This window comes from Scomber japonicus, chromosome 13 (assembly GCF_027409825.1).
Source record: "Scomber japonicus isolate fScoJap1 chromosome 13, fScoJap1.pri, whole genome shotgun sequence".
Taxonomy (NCBI): Eukaryota; Metazoa; Chordata; class Actinopteri; order Scombriformes; family Scombridae; genus Scomber; species Scomber japonicus.
Window position 1 is genome coordinate 24,564,989 of NC_070590.1, and position 22,389 is coordinate 24,587,377.

The 22,389-nt window shown below is 39.9% G+C and overlaps 1 protein-coding gene across 2 annotated transcripts; it reads right to left on the reverse strand.

Moving 5' to 3' along the window:
• Window positions 1-1,800: 1,800 nt before the first annotated feature.
• LOC128371173 (carbohydrate-responsive element-binding protein) lies at window positions 1,801-21,313 on the reverse strand. Of its 2 annotated transcripts, none has more exons than XM_053331418.1 (17): window positions 20,795-21,311; window positions 18,547-18,653; window positions 18,348-18,430; window positions 18,172-18,261; window positions 18,046-18,087; window positions 14,341-14,515; window positions 12,707-12,787; window positions 8,838-8,989; window positions 8,085-8,694; window positions 7,922-7,995; window positions 7,070-7,340; window positions 6,261-6,376; window positions 6,036-6,158; window positions 5,693-5,820; window positions 3,768-3,891; window positions 2,537-2,666; window positions 1,801-2,434 (listed from the first exon to the last, which is right to left on the reverse strand). In XM_053331418.1, exons 1-17 carry the CDS (start codon window positions 21,130-21,132, stop codon window positions 2,271-2,273), a joined length of 2,808 nt encoding a protein of 935 aa, XP_053187393.1. In that variant the 5' UTR covers window positions 21,133-21,311; the 3' UTR covers window positions 1,801-2,270. The 2 variants fall into 2 exon arrangements, 1 of the variants encoding a protein (XP_053187393.1); XR_008322796.1 differs by having other exon boundaries at window positions 2,294-2,434; window positions 2,537-2,661; window positions 20,795-21,313.
• Window positions 21,314-22,389: the final 1,076 nt, after the last annotated feature.

Genomic DNA, 22,389 nt, shown 5'->3' on the forward strand with positions numbered 1-22,389 from the left:
GTCCCCCTCCTCGCTGCCTCCTCTCGGCTTGTGGTGCTGAAGTGGACAGCGCACCGCGGAGCTCCGGGAACAAAACCCCCACACACTGCGCTTCTACGGCCGACCTGCAGCACAGCGCCCCCTGTTGGAGCGGAGGTGCGCCAGTTGCAGGGAAACCACATGGAGTTAAGTGCACTAGGATAGCGTCACCTAGCGCAGGGATTCCCCCCGCCCCCCCCCCTTAAACATGTCTCCTTTGTGAAAGTTATCCTTAACTGAATGCTACAGTTCAATTTCTGTATCAGTTTGAAGTCATACAAACCTCTTTATTAGGTACACCAGTGCAATATACTTCAATCCAGTATATAACAGATCTGCCTTAAATTCTACATTTACGTAGCTTGTACATTTTCAGTTTTTGTTCAAAGTATCAAGAAGGTGATAATTCTACTTTATGTTTATTATTGAGGTCATAGTGGGCGATTGGTGGTGCATTATACTGAATGGCGTTCCTAATATTCTGTCCACTCCATTAACATACATGAGGGGCAACATATTAGGAACACCATTCAATAACATTCACCCCAGTACACCACCACCACCACCCACTATGACGTTATTTATATACATAAAGTATAATTATCACCCTTTTGACAATGTCAACACAAACTGAAAATTTAAGGCACAGCTATTGTATTGGATTGAATTAGATTGCAGTGGTGTACCTAATGAAGTGGCTGTTGAGTGTACGCTGACATGACACAGTAGGAAAAGCACAGGCAGTAATAATTACTCGCTCACTCACTCAAAAATGTGTTTTTCTTCTCGTTCCTCCAATTGGATGTTTGAGCTTCACTGTGCAGAATGATGTATGTGCAGAGTTTGACACTGGAGGAGGAGTGGTGACACTCACCTACTGAAAGTGGAGAGTTTCTCTGTGTTCACCTTATATCTGAGTTTAAATAATGAACATGATTTGTGACATTGGAACTAGTTTGGAAGTCAATCTTGGCCCAACAGGTAACTTTCCCAAGTGTGACATGTGACGACATCTTGCATATAGCAGTCAATCTTTTTAAGTGAAAAACAACACCAACAACATATTTATAGGTTCTCGATCATTCAAGAGAAAGAGATGATAATATTTTAAATCAATTGCACATTTTCTATAGAAAAAACATATTGGACACATTACTATTCCAAGCAGAGTATTTTTATATGACTTGAAACATGACTGGAGGGGATTTTTAAATTAATGATGGCTGAATTCCCTTAGCTGCTTCAGTTTTGGGTTTCTGGTGCTGTGCATGCTGACTCACTGTCACACTTTCATGGCTTACTGGGACACTTGAGTAGAAAAAAGGCATCATTAACAATATTAGTAACATCTGTGTTTTTCCTGCTCTGACAATTTCTGCTATGAAAAAGGTCTATCACTGAATTGAGAGATATTGTACTCCTGTAAACTGCACATAGTGTTTTACTCCTAATTAATCACTTACATTGGCTTTTCACATAACATCAGGTTTAGTGAGCTTTTGCCCTTATTCTAAGATGACCCTGAGATGTTTCTTGTTAGGATTTAGTGTAAAATAGCACAAATAAAAAATCTCTAATCACAGCAGCCGCTTTTACACATTCTCATATAATGAGTAGATAATTGCATATCTTTCATTTTTACTGGGCACCCTTATGACCACCTTCTAGGACCCCTGGTAGTCCGCAGACTCCACTTTGTAAACGGCTGAAATAACAACTGCCATATAAAGCTGTTTTTTTCTTTACATATTGGTGTGTAATACAGCATAAGACAAGTGTGACTTGTATTAGGACATATTTCATTGGGGAAGTGTCAGTAATTGAAGGCAAAAATATATTAAACACACAAAACATAACCTGAGATGTCAAAGGAAATGAGAATAAATGGAGTTGTCAACTAATGTTACCCGAATTATTTCAACAGAAAATTAAGCAATTCATCACAGTTGCAGTGACACCTCCTTCCAATCACTGCTTTTAACCAAAATATGATTTTGAAGCTTAAAAATAATAACAAGTGTATATTACAGAATTTAAGCATAGATCCTATGATTTTTTTTTGGGGTGGGGGTTGGGGTTGGGGGGGGGTGTACATTCTTTTTGCAGCCGGTGAGTTTTATTGTGATTATGCGTTATTAAAAGTCTTGGAGCTGAGTGTTGAGTCTTTTTTTTTTTCTTTTTCTTTAATCATTCCACAGGCTCTCCACTGGCTGAGCCTTGAGGCGGTTTTCCACTGAGTCTGTTCATCACAGTCACATGGGGTGTATATTGTCCCGAGTGGCGGGCTGTAAGGAGTGGTCCAGGGCAGCAGCGGGGTTGCCCTGGGTGACAGCGAGGGTGGCCTGCTCTGGCAGTAGACTGGGGTCTGTCAGGATGGCCGTGGTGGTACTCAGGAGACGGAGTGAACTCAGGACCACTGAGCGGACACACACATGACAAATACAGTTAATGTAAAAAGGATGATAGGAGACATGTGGAATACACGTTTTGGGCTTTAGGTCAGTTGTGCTGGACTCACTGGGTCTTAGAGAAGGCAGGGAGCAGTGTTGATCCAACCAGGACAGAGTGGATCGACACAGGTCCTCCACGCTGGCAGTGGACACCATTCCGTTATAGGACTCGAAGAGTGGCTCGATAATGATACTGAACTGACATTGAGTTGAGGAAAGAAATCTGACTCATTCAAATGTGACGTCAGAGTTAGGGTTAGGTTCATGAATTTCCTCCCAAAAAGGACAAAAACCAACAATGCATTGATATGTCTCTCATCCCTACCCTGTATTAAGATGAAAATCATTAAAATTGGTCATAATAATCTTGCTTCATGTTTTAAAAATGGTGGTTATTTTCCTGTAACGGCTGAGCATTGTAGTTTTTTAGCAAAAAAAAAAAAAGAAGGGGGGAGTAAATATTGCATTTGTTGGGGTTTTTTGGCTGCATATGAATACACATTAGGTGCACAGGTGAATATTTGCAGCAGCAGAGTGGTGAATGTGGAATCACCGATGTGTTTTTGGCACAGAGGAATCAGGCCTTGGCTGCACATACCTGTTAGTAGAATCTGTTTATTGTTGGTTTTGGTCTTTTCATGGGATTTATTCACAATAGTTTCAGTCGTAACGCTGCAAACAAGGGTTTTTTGAAGCAGCAGTCGACAAGAAGTAAACGTGTCACTTCTGGTTGTTAATGTTGCTATTTTGACTCAATGCAAAGAGAAAAAATCCTCTCAGAAAATAGTTAGTTTTTAATTTAGAATATCATCAGTTAGATAAATGCACAATCTCTTGAGGAACTGTAGAAAACACTTTATTATTCAAGCAAAGGAAATGCCCTGCAGGTGTTTTGACAACACACAAAGATGATAAAATCGGGATTTAATCTTCCTATCTTGCCTGCAAGCTAAAGGCAGTGGCAGAGGATTAGGTGACCATTAAGGAAAGAGTTATGGATTAAATTAGCATAATATTTTTTTAATGAAACTGGCATTTACGACACACAGGCACTTATTTTATCCGCTTGATTACACTGAAACAATGAAAAATGTGCTTTGTATAAACTGAAATGAATGTCTTGTACTTACATTTGTACAACGTCCAGGCTGATTATAATTCTTGTTAAATATTTATGCAGAGTGGTGTAATATAACAATACCAGGACCTACTCTGTGTTTGCTGGCAGGATTTGTTTAGGTTTGGTTTAATGATGTGATGTTTTAACCTTTGCCAGGTTCACAGTCACAATAAGGATACAATCCAGAACTTCCAGTTTTGCAGAGTCTGTGCCTGGACGTACTCTCTGAACTTCTGCCTCATGTGGTCAAAGCGCTGTCGTGTGATGGGAACACCGGTGGCAGGTAGCTGCTGCTGGCACGTGCTGCAACAAGAAACATAAAGAGTTAACAACAAGGTTAATTTAGAAATGTAATAAATTACACATTACTAGTTACCCTATTTAAAATGTAATACGTAATGTAAATAGTTGATTTGCTGAATCAAAGTAATGTAACTTATTACATTTGATTACTTTTTGATTATTTTCTAATTTTCTAACAAATGTTTTCAGCTGTTAGGTAAGGGTACCATGATGCACCGTGATCTAAGTTCAGCTGTTTTTCAAGGATACTGACATTATTTATAAGATCATTTCTAATAAAGCAACATTAATCTCTCATTTGAAAATCTATTCATTAGTTGAAGTAGATTTTGGAATATAAAATAAAGATATTATTTTATTTTATGAAAAAAAGTCAGAAGTCTGGCATGGCCTTAATTGGTACTGTGACCCATGTTTATAAGCCCATGTGTGTTCCAAATAAGGTCCATGTCATGATTTATTTATATTTATAAAATCTTAAAAAATATATTGATTTAAAGGAATTAAAAACTGTAATATGTTAAATATTTAATATATATAAATTAAAGGTCTGACTTCAGATGTAACCATCTTTGTAATCAACATTTTCATAAGTTACTGTAATTTAATTACACATATTTTCTCAGTACCTGTAATGGATTACAGATACATTTATTCTGTAATTAAATTATGTAGTTACTCCCCAGCATTGCGTTACACATCCTGATCAGCATGCATATTATTACAGTGGATTTAAGCAGTATAGTACTGTAGCACTGCTGTACTTTAATTCAGTTCTGGCTTTGCAAACTGCTATTACATTACTTCGGTATAGACCTGTGCATAATGTGACTGATCTACCATTCACACAAAATAGAATTAAGACTACTAAAGACCAGTAGTAGGGATTTAATTTGCACTAGAATCCTCCAACATTACAACACACAATCACCGGTTTAACAGCAACATGCCACTTCTCACAAACACAGCACTGACTGTAGTGTGGGATACACAGTACATGTATTTATCCTGTTTGGCTGATGATATAACACCACTTTGTATTTGATGCAAAGTGTTCTGCCTTGTGTAGGATTGAAACTCCCACTGTTTTACACATCAAAGTCTGTTAACAGGTGTTGGGGAGTTCAACTGCATATGTGAAAAAGGTTATATAAAGCATGCTATGTCTCCAGAGGGAGTGTCTGATGAATAGTTTCATGTAATGCTACTGGAGTCAGCATTTGTTCAGGTTAAAGACTACAAGTTGGAAAATGGAATAAATCTTGAGGTGGGGAGTCGGAAAGACGTTACCAGACCTCTGTAGCCCACTCCTCATTTCTGCTTGAGGCTAGCAGCTTCAGGCTACATTAGCTGCAACTCCAACTTAACTAGACTGAGTGAAATGTAGGCAGCAGTGAAATGTAGGCAGCAGAGCAGTTTTTGATGATGAAGGAAGGAGAATGCATGGAATAAAAAAGGAAATATCTCTGGTTCTGCTGCATTTTGATCCTTTAAAAAAAAAAAAAAGTCAGTGAGTTCCACAATGTTACAGGAAAGAAGCGCTAAATCCGTGAAGCGCTCCTTTAATGTAGCTGTTCTCAAATAGGAGACTCCATCAAAGCAGCAGCCCAGTGTAGCTTCATATCAGCAGGAGAGCTCAATATTTGATACCATATAAAATCTTATAAAAATCTGATAGAGTGTGAAACCAGCATATCCATCCAATCCTTGTAGACCATGCACACACTCAAATGCCTGCACACACACACCCAAACACACACACACACAGCATGCAGAAGTCAATCCTAGCTGAAGGCCTCACTTGATGGCAGAGTTCAGGAGCTGGATCTCCTCTCTGAGTCTCTGAGCCTCCTCGTGCAGCTGAGCTCTCTCCTGCTGCATCTTGCTGATGTACTCTCCGGTCTTCTGCAGTGTGGTGGCTTTGCTGATCTGTCCCATAAAACAGAGCATGTTTAAAATACATGTCAGTTATACACCACAAATACTCACAAATATTCAGTGGTTAATATTCAAAACGATGCATGTCATGTCGTTTTCCAGTCACACTCTGCATCGAATACATTGCTCTTTGCCGATTCCCTCCACCTTCACCTTTCAGCACATCAGTCTTTAATGCAGCTGCACATCCTTTCACACGACAGTACCTTTATGCTCGGCTGAGAGCTGAGTGTTGTCACAAGGTTATGTAAAGTGTCAAATCCCAGTTTGATGTTGAAGCGTCTCTTCTGCTCAGCTGAGATATGAGTTATCCTCCTGCTCTCTGTTTGCTGCAGAAAGAACCAGTTGAAAATATGTACATATCACAATGAGATTGACCCACTAGTTCAACAAACAGTGTATGTAAATGACACAAAAACAGGATGTCCTACCTTACTGGATTCTATCTTTCCATGTCCGGAGAAGCCTGAGTGCGGGGACTCTGGGTTGGAGGCTTTGTCTAAAGCGTTTGGCGGTGATGTTTGGCCTGGATGTCGAGGGAAATTGACTGAAAGAAAGAAAGATATCAATCTCCGTGTAGGGAAATGAAATGACCTCTACACTGACACACAAGTTTAAATCCGTCATGAATTCTTTCACCGCTCAGAATCTCTGCATATTCAGCAGATGTTGGGTTTTTTCTACAATGACCCTTCTTTTTTTTTTGCTTGACTCAGAATGGGTTGGAGCAAAAAGCAGAAACTAAAATCATCATTTTAGCATGCATTCTATACTGTGTGATAAGAGACAAGCAGCATTGTTCAGATTAAGAAAAGTGGCCTTTTAATGATTCAAACTTTGTGCTGCAAATGGAATCATCATTAACTCTACAGAACTCCTGTAGTGAGACTTTTGGAATTATTTGGGCTATAAAAAGTGTACATATATTCATCTGTTATACACAAATCTTTTGGATGGATACTCTTTATTGTGCAGCACCTTCACTTATGATTTACATTACACAGGCATATTTTATCATTGTCTTCCGCTATCCTGTCACACCAAACTGCCTGTAATTTATTGCCAGATTCCTGCAGAAAACTCAACATAGAGTAATAGCCTATCTACCAGGGATCAGCTTATCATGTCATAGCTCCTACAATATTACACAGTATATTCCTTGACAGTCATTTTGCAATTAAAAGAAGACTTGATGCATGAATTTTGGAATAAGTGAGACGTGCTTCGCTGCAGCAGTTACCGGTTAAGCTGCTTCTGTCTGTGCTGTAGAGCTGGACAGGTGATAGTTTCTCCGTCTTGGGTATGAGGAGGGTTGTGTTGCTGTGCGCTGAGCCGTGGGTGAGCAAGGCAGACACCGTAGAGCCTCTGGAGCTGCTCGCGTGAGGACCGCTATGACCCAATGTGGCACCTTGGCTGTGCAGAGGCGTCATCACTGGGATCCCCGGGGGCCAGACGGCTCCATGCTGCAGCTGGGACGGAGGTCCTCCAACATGCGTGCTACTGCTTGACTGCTGTAAAAAAAAACAAAAAAAAAAACACACAATCTCTGCTTACACGTGCCATGACCCAACAGATGCAAAAAGAATTGGCTGTTAGACAAGTTAGTCAGAATTAATCCTTCTGGTGTTAGAAGAGCATGTTTATAAAACTCTCTCACTTTGAAAATCATTAAGATTAATAGCAGTGTTCTGCTAGACACTTTTATCAATGCAGCAACCCAGAGAACCAACTTCCATTTTGGTCACTGGAGCACGAAGAATCCACCAATTTTAATGAGTTAGCTACATGCTCAGGCTTTTCATGATAAAGGCAATCGAAGTTAATTTCTTATTTATACAGAGAACCAATAAAATATTAATGGAAAAGGTGGGATAACAATAGAAAGTAGCAATTGTAGAAAAATTTAGTACAAGCGAAGAGGAGAGAAGAATAAAAAAAATGGGTAACGACTAAGAAAACATGTCATATTTCAGTCTGAACAAATGTGAAGCTGCCTTGACGCAACTTTTTAGTTACTCAATTATTTGTTGTAGAGATGCTGTGCCAAGCTAGTTATCAACACTGCTCTTGTGAAACAGAAGGACAGGCTCACCAATGAGCTGGGAGATGATGACTTCTGACCTTTGGCTGTCCCTCGAGAAGTATCAAATCCAAGCGCTGGCTTCCCTAAAAGTACAAAAACAAATGTTAATCATTTTTTTCAGATGAAGAACTGTTGTCAAAGATAGATAGAAGGGGGGAGAGAATGGACTCACGCTCACGGGTGGCTGAGGAGAGCAGTTTAGCCAGGCAGCTAGTGGGTGTGGGTGTTGATGTGGGTGCAGCGGACTGGGTGCCAGACGGAGCCACGGAGGGACCAGCTGTCCTCACTCCTCCTGTCTTTTGCTTGTGCTTCCCTCTGACCCCCGTGGTGGACACCTGCTCCGGGACTGAGAAGCAGTGGGCCGCGGTGACAGAGGGCAGCACTGCGTGGACCGGCTCAGACATGACAGCCGGGTAACTGAGAGATTGGCAGGGAGTCTGGGGGTATGCGTCTCCTGAGTGGGGGTAGCCATGAGCCTGTTGCACGGGGCCCTGGGCTGCTGTGGTGGAGGCGGTGTGAGTGATGACAGACGAGGTTACGCTGGTGGTTGTGTGGTAACCGAACTTGTGGCACGGCAGTGGGTACAAAAAGGGGATGCTTGCAGAGACTGGCTGCTCGATGCTGCTGGTGAACCCTATAGAAACAGGTGGATCAGGGTACGACTGGTGTCCATACGGCATGCTGGGTGTGTGGTATTCACTACAATCCTGGCCTGGCCTGCTGTGGTCTGGCTGGGTGTTGGATGAGGAGGGCTGAGATAAACTGTCAGATGACAAATTGGGCTGCAAAAGAAAGTTCAGTCAGTTTTATTGACTGTAAAGTGCTATGAGATGCTACTGTAATATACCCAGAATACAGTACAGAACACAGTTCATCTGCAGTAATATGTCTTACAAGCAGGTGGAGCAGTTAACAGTGGCAGTACCTGAGTCAGCTGGGTGTTGATTAGTAGCTGAGGAGTTGTTACCACAGGGGAGGTAACTGGAGCAAACGCTACACTGGATGAGTTCTCAAAATAGCCACAGTCAGCAAAACCAGTCAGCTCTGTGGGCTGGCCCCGGTAGTTCATAAAGATATCTGAGAAAAACACACACACAAAAACACACACATAAACACTGCCAGTCAGACTATCAGTCATAAAGACACTTTGGAAGGATATAAATTGTTTTGGAAAGGAGATTGTTAAAGTGAGTCCATATACAAACTACATTATCTACTTCTTCTTTCCTTTATTTAAGCAGTGACAATCTGTCCAAGAAGGTGGCAAAGTTACAACAAACACAATACAAACACCATGAACAGGCAGAGAAAACGATCAGTTAAAGCCAGATCATGTCTGCATTGCTTGTTTAGAAAAGTACAACAGAGCTCTGCTGAAGTCATGTAATCTACTGCACAGTCACCTGCAGAAGTACCTCACAAGATCCAAGTTTTAGTCCACACTTTGATTCTTTATCATAGTTTTTTAAAGCCGACCTCTACTAAAAATGAATTGCTTGTTGTTACTTCTCTTGGATGTTTGAGCTTCACTGTGCACGATGATGTATGTGTATGAGTTTGACACCAGAAGACTGTTTAACAAGTGAAGTTTCTCTGTTCTCACCTTAAAACAAGTATATGATGTGTACCTATGAGTAGGATTTGTGACATCACAACTAGTTTTGGAGTCAATCGTGCTCCAGTATGCAACTTAAAACAAGTGTGAAGTGAATACCTAAAGCCTCCAGTTCACAGTATGCTCCTTGTTGCTACTTGAATTAACGTAACATCACACAAAATGTCATTCTTGACTGAAAGTAACCTGAAACACAAAAACTATCAGTGTGGTCATGGCTTCATGTCAGAAACTCAAACAATCAAATAGAAAAAGCAAAGAGTATCAAAGCTATTTGCTTCAGATCTGCCAGGTCACATATTTCTGGAGCCACACTGGCAACTGGCAGTGGCAGGCTGCCATCTGTGATTACAAAATGTTTCTCCACATCTGATATTAATGAATGCAAAACAAGCTTCAGCTAGTGGAGGAAAATGAGAAACAAACATTTACTCACTTGCTTCGACCGACAAGGTGTTAATTCCAACATTGTAGAGCTGAAAGCCTGTCATTAACACACAGTGTATTCAGCACTCAGCACAGCACACGTGCAAGGCTAAAAACACAAGACTAGAATCTGGCACAGCCTGAACAATACATACCAGTGTGTCTTTGTTTCCATCTCAGCGGTAGAAATGACTGGCACGACACGCGACCTCGGACAGGTAATCTGTGTTTCCATTCAGGAGGATCACAGTGGAAGACTGTGCATAAATTTAACTCATTGCTGTGTCAGACACTCACCAAGTCCCTGAACCTTGTGACCAAAAGAGAGGCAGACAGCTGATCCCTCAGGACCCTGCCAGTGCTGTGAGAACAAACAGCCACATACACGCACACACACAATGTCCTAGGTCACATTTGGGGACATACACTTACAAAGACTTAACATTCATTCCCTGGAAACTTACTCAAGCACTAACCATACTGTCCCAAAAATCTGCTTTTTCCCAATTGAGGACAAAAGTCGTGTCCCCAGTTTGGAAAAAGTCCCCAATTAACCTTTAGTCTGAAATTTGTCCCAAAAAGTAGCCTTTGACAGACCACACACACACACACACACACACACACACACACACACACACACACACACACACACACACATGCACACATATATCACAGCACTGGGCAGCAGGTTGTCTGTGGGTTACAATGGCTGACTTGTAGCCAGAGGGCTGTTAGATTGCTTCACTGAAAGTAACACAGAGGCCAAAACAGCCTGAGCCATTGTGCCCCTAAGCAAAAGACCAAACTCCAGCCTGCTTCCTCGCTGCTGTCTGAAGCTCTTCGGCTGTCAGTGTTTTGCTCGGGGCAAGCTGTTTACTCTGAAGGAGGCACGAAGCCAAATCGTTCCCTCTCACACACTGAAGGATGTACTAACAAGTATTAACTAAAAAAAAACAGCTCAGTTAGAGCTTGTAGGTTTAAATGCAGCTGCTCCAAAACATATTCAGATTTGGTCAGCGCTGTGTTTCTCCAACATTTCTTGGCAGTTTACTTCATCTAAAGCAGCAGATTTGAGGTGGAAGTAAAATGAGAAGCTTTTTAAAATTAAAGTTAATGTTCTGATGGCTCAATTACACATTAGAAGATCTGCCGCTTTATGGGGCCACCCCCAATAATTGAGAAGAACAAATGCACACTGAGAAAGTGGCGCCAGTACAATGTCCGCATCATTGTTACTCTATTATGTCGGATTTAATCATGCAATTTTACAATATCCTTCAAATTCCTCAAAAAGAAACCAAAGTATATAGTAGTGGGAAGATAATACCATGATATTCTTGACTTCAAATATCTCATTTTAGTCTTTATGCATTCATCAGGGTACTCTACAACTACAAATCGCTCACTAGCCTTGCATATTTAGCTACAAGCACAAGCACGTTTCTACTGTCTACTATAACTAGTGTCTGGAATATATCCGACACTTTCTGCTAGCACATTAGACCTGGGTATCGGTACTCGATACCTTTAAGGTATTGACTGAAATAAATCAATACCAAGTAGTATCAAAATGTCTCCTGTCAAATGATACCTGTAATTGATCCTTTTGCACCCAGAGATAGAAAATATGTATGGATTTCCTCACAATCAACGAAAGCGATTGACCCACTGCCACCGATCAGAGCAGACATGAATATTAATAATTTGAAGACTTTCAAAATCCATTTGTGTAAAAATCAAATCATTTAGATGTGGAGGAGTGGTGGCATGATGGGTATCGAATGAAGTACTCAATTGATATTGGTATCACTAAAAAGTTAGGATCCAAGTACCCTTTACTTGGATCCTAACTTTTTAAATGATACCCAACCCTGTAGCACATTAAGTCCTGATGACTCATGGTAAACCTGTAATTACTGATTGTGATTACTCCACACGACACTGACATATTCTCACCTTTAATACTCCAGATTAACAAATAAAGGTTCAGAATAAAGCAAATATTAAAATCTGCTCATCTGGAACTTGTTTTTGGAGAAGGAAACTCCACCATCTACCCAGCCCATCTTTTAATTTCCCCCCCAGGCTCCTAAGTAGTGCCCAACCCAAGGGTCATGATTAAACACAGTAAAATTTAAATAGTTACATCCTCTTCCACTTCCCCATTCTGCTGGCTCAACCCTGCCTTTGACCACTCTTTAACCTTTCGTGGGCTAAATAATATATTGCAGACACAGCATATTAACAAAAAAAAGTGTCACTCAAGAGCAGAATTTTTGATTCTGTTGGTGTTTGGAAAAACAATGAACACATAAAAAATACAACATAGAAGAACATCTGCATTAACTAGTTTAATCTCAAATTCAGTTCCATGACCTTAATCAGAATAGGTTACTAGAATTCTGATTTATTGAGAATGGAGACACTGAACTCTGAGGCTGAAAATCTGACATGATTTTTAAAACTCTGATACCTCTTCTAGTGAATCTGTCAGTCGAAACATTCTCTGTCAGCTTTCAAATATATTCTTCTACACCAAATCAATCACATATGCACCACTCTGTCACTGAATAATTGACTATGTTGAAGATGGGCAGCTGAAACTGGATGGATACTGCAAAGAAGCACAATCAATGAGGGATATTGATCTGTTGCCATTCTACTATAGTGTGTGGAGATCCCACCAGCACACAGACAGGCAGGCAGGCAGACAGACAGACAGACAGACAGGTAGGAAGGCAGGCAGACAGTACCTGGTATATCCATGAAATCATCCAGGTTGGGCTGTAGTGGAGTCAGGCCTGGCTGGATCATATCAGCATTACTGGTGTATGCTGAAGAAGAGATGAACAGAACAGAACATCAGACATGAAAGAGAGAGAGAGAGAGAGAGAAAAAGATAAATACAAGAGTGCGTCTGTCAATGTATCGTCTTGCTTCATGCAAGCTTATTTGTTGGGCGGGTTCTTTTTACTTCTTCCCCAAAACTGTGGCTGTGGATCCAGACATTAAAATCCCTGAAAACTTTCAAATCCTAAGTATTTTTCAAGGATATTAAAGGAAAAGTTCAACATTTTAGGGAATACATTAATTTTCTTTTTTGCTGAGAGGCAGCTGAGAAGATAAATACCACTCTCATATCTGTTCTTTCAATATGAGCATAGCTTAGCATAAGTGACTACAAGACTCCAGGAAGTAACCGTGGCCAGAAAAGATATGTTACCCGTGTAAATCTCTGAAATTACATTTTTACACACATTTTGTGCTGATTAAACAAATATGATATACCATGTTGAGTCTAACAGAATGAGGTTAGCCTTTTACAAACTTTAAGCTAAGCTAAACTAATATGCTGCTAGCTTCAGCCTTTTATTGGAGAGTGGTTTTTATTATCTAATCAAGTGGTATCATCACAGTATCCACAATAACCTAAACTAGGGATACCCTGGTCAGAGATACTGATAAAGTGTGTCCAAGTCCACTGAGGAAAAAATGTATTCACATTGCAAGTCAATTCTCTCAAGATGGATGTCCACGGAAAGATCAGAAGCTTTGACTGTGAATGGTGAGTGAAAATAAGCAAGAGTAGCATTGCATCTTATTGAAAAACTGGAATTACTTTTCTGCAATTTTCCCAGCAGGCCAGATTGGACCCCTTGGTGGGTCGGTTCTTGCCCGCAGGCCATATATTTGACACCCCTGAATTAATTGAACTCTCTGTGAGAGAGCCAATAGATGCTTTTCCCAAAATATCAAACTATCCCTTCAAATAATCACAAATAAATAAGCAACATTTATAGCTGTGAAAAAACATCTTTAGGTATTATATATTTAGTTTGACAGTCAAAACCAAAACTAATATGTTTTGTTAGAACTATAAAGGTTCAGTTTGGTCAGATTTGATACTATCCAACTGTCCTTGAGTTTGTTACTTCAAACCAGAAGAAACTAACATTCTGTGTCATATAGGACCCTACATGACACTTTCACAGTGAGATACTGATTCAGAAAACGTGTGTTCAGGGGCTTAAAAACATTACCGATGACTTACGATTTACTTTCTTACAGCAGATATTCATATACAGTAGATTATGTCCATCTATTGTCTTGGCTCCTGTGCATAACAGAGATAGTGGCTACCAATAAGAGATTTGACAATTATTTGATGAAAATGAAAATGAAATAGCCTACAGAATACTCCAGCCTAAAAGTCCATCCAAATGATTTGCTAATACACAATGGGGGCATTTAATGTTGTCATGCAGATCTCAGGCCATCAGTGATCCATCCTTATTATTAAGCACTTCTAATCATTTGAAGTTAGAGCAAAGTCAAACTCAGATCCCTCTCAACGTCAGTCTGAGACTTCAGAGGGCAGACTACTCACTGTTGTGGCTGTCACTGGCCCAGGGACACGGCTTTTGTGTCATGGTGAACAGGGTGTCGGAGATGTCGGACAGAAGGCAGTCCAGGTCAAACATGTGGGCTTCCACCGGCGCGGCCTTAGGCTCCTGATACATCTGGTTGGTCCATTTCTCCAGCTTGGCCTGGCAGATTTGACCCTAGAGCACATCAGCAAGAGATTGAATCACCTACAGGAACAACTTCTATAGAGTGAAACATTAAATCAGTCCCTCATCTATCCATTAGAGGGCCCTCTACAAAAAACCACAAGGCCAAAGTGAGGCATTGATGGCATTTAGTTCTCCCAGTCTGTAAACATCCAGTTTTTGGTGTGCCTTGGAGGTGAAAAGGTAATGATTAAAAAAAACCTTCATGGTAGTTGCACTGACAAATGCATGTAAAACACCAAAAAGCTATATAATATATCCTTTGTTCAATAAATGCAAAATTAGTGAATCCTGTTATCCTTAAAAATGTAAATTTGCTTAAAAGACAAATATCAAAGCAGCTTGAACACATTTTACATCCACACACAGAATAAATATTGCATCTAGCCAGCCAGAAACATGTCATATTAAATTGTTCCTAGTGCCCATTCTCTTCTCAGATCCCAATAAAAAACTCACAGGAAATGAAGCTCCAGTCTGGGTCTCTTCCTTGTGTCTGTTTGCTTCAGTCTGATCTTCTTGTCTTTACCCTCCACCTCTAAGTCTGAGGCCACATTTATAGGGAAGTCCAGATTGGGCCGGGAACTGTTTTGATTACGTGCGAGCATACGACATCCCCTCTTATAATTTATTTATCTGCCTCTGGATTCGTTTGCTTTGAGGGAGAATATAAGTGTGTACAAGTACAAATGAAGTAAGATTGGTGTGTGTATTTGTGTGTTTGTGTGTGTGTTTGTGTACAGCGCATGATGAAAAGGCACTTTTGACATATTGTTCAAAAACACTAGCCCCTTACAGGTTATCATTATGTCGGCTTTGTTCATTTCTTTATTTTTGATGTCTCACCATCAGTAAAGCAGCAGCCTTTTGTCCCTGACCTAATTCTGGCAGTCACATTCACGTGCAGACCTGAAGCCCCAATCAGCACAAACTGCTGTTGCCTCGGTGAAGAAAGAAACGTGCATGCATATGAACACCTTGCAATTTGCCACTTCCGATGGGCGTTAAATTACAATTTTTTGAGGGGTTTCCTGCAACAAAGTGGTACATGACATTAATTCAGTTTAATGTGAAATAAGAAGAGATGAAGTGAGATGATGTGTCAAGGAAAGAAATAAAATAAGCACAGATTAACATAAGCAGGGATGATATTTTAATGCCAACAGCTTCTTACTCTTGAGTCATGACATTACTTTGCACATTTACAGCACACACATGCAAAAAGACTGAGAGTCTACAGTCATGCTGCTGGCTGTGTGAGGCTGACAGGTAATGTTTACCATCCTCACCATCTTAGTTTAGCCTGTTAGCATGCTGACATTTGCGAATAAGCCCTAAACACAAAGTGCAGCTGAGGCTGATGGGGATGTCTGTTTTGCAAGTATTAGGTCATAAAATGAGGTGTTGGACACTAGGGCCTGACTGATACTGGATTTTTGGGGCCGATGCCGGTAACAAGATTAGGAAATTTAAAAATTCCAATATCGATATATATATCAGCTGATAATATTATATATATATGTAGAGAATATACACATAAACACTCTTTTTTGTGGTTATCAAACACTGACAAATTTATGTGATGGAGGCATAATATCTTACAGTTTAAGAATTTTTATAAAATGACTTCACTGTGAATTTAATATGTATATATTAAACTTAAATAAGGAAAAATAAAATATACATAAAATGTATCCTATATATGTTTTTTTAAATATTGGCACATATTGGAGAGCATGAACACCAATACCAATATATCTAGTGACAGGCCAATATCGGCCGATATTATCAGCTGACCGATATATCGGTCGACTCTATTGGACACATTAAAATCAGATGGCAGCGCTACATGAAAAGTAAAGGAAACACCAAATCCTTTACAATTCATCCTCTTGTGATGTTCATTATGTGTAGTAAATTTCACACCAATCTATCAAATAGTTGTTTAAATATTTTACATAAAATCAAAAAGTGTCAACCTCATGGTGGCACTACATAAAAAATCAGGTGATTACCAAACTCAGTAGGATTCCTCCTCTGAATAAAACTTAAATAGCAATACATCTCATAGTTTTTGAGATAGATCAGTCTGGACCAAAGTGTTGGACTAACAGACTGACACTGGAAGCCACAAAGCCACACCGCTAAAATCAATGGTAATATTCTATAATTATCAATGTACAGACTTCTCATATGTCACACAGTGCACTCCCCCTCCTCATGAAGCAGTCCCCCTCCTACTGCCTGTGTTGAATCTGCAGCCTGCTGGAACATTATTTCACTGTCAAACTGATTGAGTTTTAAAATTAGGACTGACAGTACAGGATATAATTTGAACCTGTAATAAATGTGCTCATAGAATGTTTTTAAAATATGACGGCTGGTGGGAGGTGATAAAGCCACTGTCCACCGCAGCAAATCAGATTGTTGAAAATTTTACGAGAATGGGACTGGAGCTAAAATTATATAGCCAATTACATTTTAGATTAGGGCTTTTAAAGCTGGCGACTGTTATTAAGTATATGAAATGAACTCTAACATAAAAAAAACAACCCATGGGTTTTACCGAGGTGTTTTTTTCCCATGTTCTGGAAGTAAACCGTTAAGAGAAAAGCAAGATAACATGTAGCATATAAACCTGGTTTAGTGATCTTTGACCTCTCAAGCACTTGCTGATATGAATCCTTTCAAATACCGCACAATGTGTATTGTTTAGTTTGCAGACAGACAGACAGACAGATCTTATCTTAGTGTGCAGTGGTCTTAACTTTGAACTCTATTCTGAAAACAAGGCAGTAAATGATGCTGGCAATGGTCTAACAGGGAGTAGTAGGATGGCAGAGTCTCAGGGTGGGCTGTCACACTCTCATATGAATACTAACATGAATGAGGTGCTTCCCCAGGATCCCTTTCTCTCCTTTCCCCCAACCTCTGTTGTTTGTTTCTGCAGCCGTGACATCACCACTGTACTCACTAGCCCCTCTGCCACTTAACTTTTTACAAAGCACTGCTGAAAGTGGGTCAGATTTGATTAAATGAAATTAAATTCTGCAGTTATTTCCCTTGAATAAAGGTAAAAACCCCGGGAGCTGTTGGAGGTGTTGTTGTTGCTGACAATCAATATGTGTCAATTGTCTACAAATGTCAGGGCCATGACGCAAGTTGTTTTGCACGTTTCTGTCTCCTTTTTTTTTTTTTTTTTTTTTTTCACTCTCTCTTTTACGTCTCTGGTAAACTGAGAGACAGGCTACATCCATGTGCTAAAAATAGCTGCTTGGACGACTCTGATGATCATATGGTCAGCTCCAACTGCATTCAAAAGTAAACAATGCTAGCCGGTTACCAACACACACACACACACGAACACACACACACACACACACGTACTGAAGCGTGGGTCAGTCGGCCAACTTCAGCCTTCAAGGGGTCAAACTCAATGTTTGTCTATGTGAGTGTGTTTTCAAAACCTATAGAAAGACAGACACTAGAGTGACAATAACAAAAGAATCTTTAGGTCATACCTCTTGTAGCATTGATAAAATATCATCCTTCTTTTTCTGAAGCTGCAAAGGGAAAAAAAAAGAAAAAGTTTGAATTAGAAGTAAATAAAAATATACATGCAGAAGATGGAAAGTTTATGTGTTTACCCTCTTCTTATAATAAATCCTCCACTTGTGATACTCCTTGATCACCACCTCGATCCTTCGCTTCCAGTAGCTGCCCTCTAATACGATTGCCTGTTGATATGTTATGTTAGCAGTTGACTTTGGATTCATATGTAAGTGGTGCTTCATGAAAAATACCTAAGACACAAATCACTCACTTCAGGCTTTCGGTGTGCGTCTGCCTCAGAGCCCTCCAGCGGGCTGACGAACCCGCACACTGGGTTCTTCCTCTTCTCCACATCTAAACACAGCAGACACAAAGCAGCAAAAGTAGATTCCTCCTTTACATTTGGTCACTTATTTTTTTTTTTTGGGTCATTTTCTCAGTGGAGAGATGTTAAAGAGCGATGGACTCACACTGAATGAACCACGCTCTCCAGATGGCGTTGTTCAGACGGATCTTATCCCTCCACTGAAGCCGCAGACCCTTAAAAGACTTCCACTTGGGAGAGACTATCTTACCACTGCAAGAAAAAAAAACGTGTCATGATTAATATTCATATCACTTCTTTTTTATTCTAACTTTTATTTAAACAAAGAAAAACCCCAAAAACACACCTAAAAACCATAAAAGAAAGAAGCAGACAGGCAGACATGACAAGGTACTCTAATCTTAGAAAAAGGACACAGTGGAAAAAACAACCCTATTGGAAACCTGTCCTGATTTTGACTAATAGCACCTAATCAACTTATTCACCACCATGCTGCCACGCTGTTTGCACTTTTTTTTTTCTCCATTGTCCCTTGGCCTGCAGAGTGGTGCGAAAAGGCCTCCTAATGTGAGGTGCTCAGGGAGTTGCTAGGAAGCTCTGGGAATCATTTTCAACATGCTTTTAACGGAGTGACATCGCTGCATGTCACACACTCCAGAAACAGCAGAGACAGCAAGAAAAACCAATTAGGAAGAGAACCAATTAACCTCAGTCTGGTTAATGACTAATACTATGCAGGAGAGCAGCAGTAGTTAATACCTGCTGCACGTGATACAAAGCACTAATAACAAATCAGTCACCAGTATTGATATATTTTAGGTTCTTCTTCTTTGTGGTCTGTTTTAGTGGTAAACATGTCTTGTTCAGGGTTTATTGTGCAACTCTTGAAACTCTCAAAACTATAAAAACAAAAACTAAATTGGCACACAGTGAGTAGTAGGAACAAATCTTTGGGCCAAAGGTTGATGGCACCACATATGAAGAAGCTGTTAAAGAAGCACTGAAGTTGGTTACCCATTATAGTAAGAGTACAAAACACATGCTACACATACTACAACCTATGACTACAACATAGTAATGCATGGCCTGTGATGATTGAATGCATGCAGGATGTATCATGAATTCATGTTGCTCACCATGTCATCAAGTCATTATGACAGTATAGTTAATAAACTATCAGTGTTGATTCACAGTTACTTCATACATTCATTGATATACCACCAAATTACTATTTACCAGTGCATCTGATCTATGAAGCAGATCAATATTCACATAAAAAATACTATACATATTACATAAAGGATTTTGAATAAATCAAAGCAGTAGTCAGATGCAAACATTTACATGTTGCTGCATGATTCAACAGTCCTGATGACACATTTACAAGATTGTAACATTATAAAGATGTATTGTACCTGATTAGAAAGCATAATACTGCTTTCTAATACTGGTGAGTATTATGCTTTACATTGATAATAACAGTATCTGTGTTTACATTCTTTTTATTTGGTGGTTGTCAATTAATGTCATTAATAGATGATCTATCAAAAGTTAAATAATCACATGCAGTCATAGTGAGTTTATTGTCTATTATTGGTGAACAGCAGGAAGTCCTGTATTAATCCATGCATTAAATACACATATGTTGTGCATTAGTATGTTTTTGTATCCTTATTATTATAAAGTGTAACCCTGCTACATCTTCTTAAGCACATGGTCCCATATCAAATGTAACTAAACATTTACTTTAACATAGCAGAGAATTCAATTAAAGTGCATACAGTGTCTGTGTGTAATAACTTATAAAAAGTTAATATAAAGTTAAAGTAAAGCTAACATAATAACAGTAAATAAGTCAGGGCAGGGGCATCTTTCCAGGATCTTCTCTCCTTCCCTCAGTTGCAGTGTAATCTGTCCTGTGCTGCCAACTAGAATCAAAGTCCAGTTTTCAGTGAAGATTTTCTGAGCTGTTGTGCAAGAGACTGCAAAATCCCTCTTCTACACACAACCAGATCCTCACTATCAGTTTTAAGAGGGAAAACTCTTGAACAACATATACCTATATGTGGAGCTCTTATTGTGTAGTAATCCGTGGTTCTTAAAAACGTATGTTAAAAGGATCACTGGGGTCAGGATTATTTTAAATATGCCTTTTAATAATAATCAGAAAACCTTCCTCTGATAAATCACCCTGGTTTCAAATGTTTGTACAGATGTGTGTAAACTCCAAATCCACACCAGTTTATCTATAGATCTGTTTCAACAGCTGGGGGGTTGAAGGAGTGAAAGTAAGGGGTTACACCAGTTTAAAGAGGGCAGACCTACAAATGAAAATCAGCTAAACTGAGCTGAACTGAGGTGAGGTCATCCTGTGCCAGTTGATAGGGACCCACCTGTAGGCCAGGGACATGCACTCAAACAGGCGGGTCAGAGTGGGGTCGATGCTCAGGCTCCCGGAGCTGAACGGGCCGTACCGGTACGTCTGGCACCACGTCCTATTCACCGTGTCGAAATCATATCTCAGAGAAGTGCCGCTCTTTCTCCTGCGGGACGCGGTGTCGCTGTGGGGCGATGACACCATGAAGTGTCCGCTGTGGATGACCTGTGAGCAGGGGACAGACCCGGCGGACGGTCCGCAATCGGTCATCCGAGGAGGCTCCCCCTCCGGCTCTGACTCTGAGTCTGAGGAGCCCTGCAGCTCGCTCTGTCCGGCTGTCCCTTTGCTCGCCATGCTGCCTTTTCATTCAGTGCTGACTATCCGCCAAAGTGTGTTCTTTCTCTTCAGCTGACGCCCCCTCTTCTTCCTCTTCCTCCTCCTCCTCTGTCTTGAACCACTTGAATACTTCTTCAGAGAGCAGCCGCTTGGTGAAGCCAGTGAGGCCCCTCATCTGTCAGCTGAGCGTGCGTCTCCCTCCGCAGCTCTGGATACAGTGTGTGGTAACTGTTGTGTAAGAGCGCACTATCATTATGTCAACTACCTGGTGGTAAAGTCCTGAACAGAAACCACTGAGGACGGTAATAATTAATAGACCATAGTAGAAAATCATAATGATAATAACGTTAATGTAAAATTATAATCATAATTGATACTTACTGGCTTCATAATCACTATTTCATATATCAGATAGGGCTATTTGATTTTATAATAATGTAATATTGATATGGTACAGTAACGGCACAGTAGGTTACTATTGGTCAGGAATGGTTTCAGTTCATTTCAATGATCCACAGGTAGAAAGTACCCTATGTACCTTACATCAGTATACTATTACTACTTGTTCTTTGCTTGAGTACCAGTTCTACTTTGCACCTCTACTCCACTACATTTCAGATATTAATTTTGAAAGCTATATGAATTAATTTACAGATGGTCAGTTCATAGAATGGGATACATTGTAACTCACTGCCCCAGCTGTATTTTCATATTAGCTCCAGCTTAACTAAATGAACGTGCTTACATATAAATACATCAGTAATAATATTCCAATAATAAAATAAGTTTATTTCTTTGCATTTTACAACACTGTATGAAAGAGTGTTTTTGTCACTGATCATCAGATAAGTTAATCATTACTGATAAAATCATCTACTTTTAGAAGTGGGATGATTAATTAAATGGAGATCACCTGTGTGTTTCAATACTGTTATATTGACTGTTCCAATATAACTACATCTCTTTCTGTAAGGTCCCACTTTTGGTGAGTCAGTTGTGGAAAAATCTAAAGTAATACTGCAAAAAGGTGACTGAAAGATACAAGTCAGCAGATGGATCCAAGAACAGTCAAGTTATTGAACATCCCTCGAAATTGAGTTAAATCAAGACCTGTCATGACTCTGAAGGAGTTCCAGGCTTCAGAGGCTCAGACCTGAGACTGTGCATGAAACAGCAGCTATCTGCATACTTCACCATTTGCAGTTTTATGGGAGTATAGGGAAATTTAAAATTTAAAAAAAAACTAAACAAAAACTCATGACATCTCAGCTACAT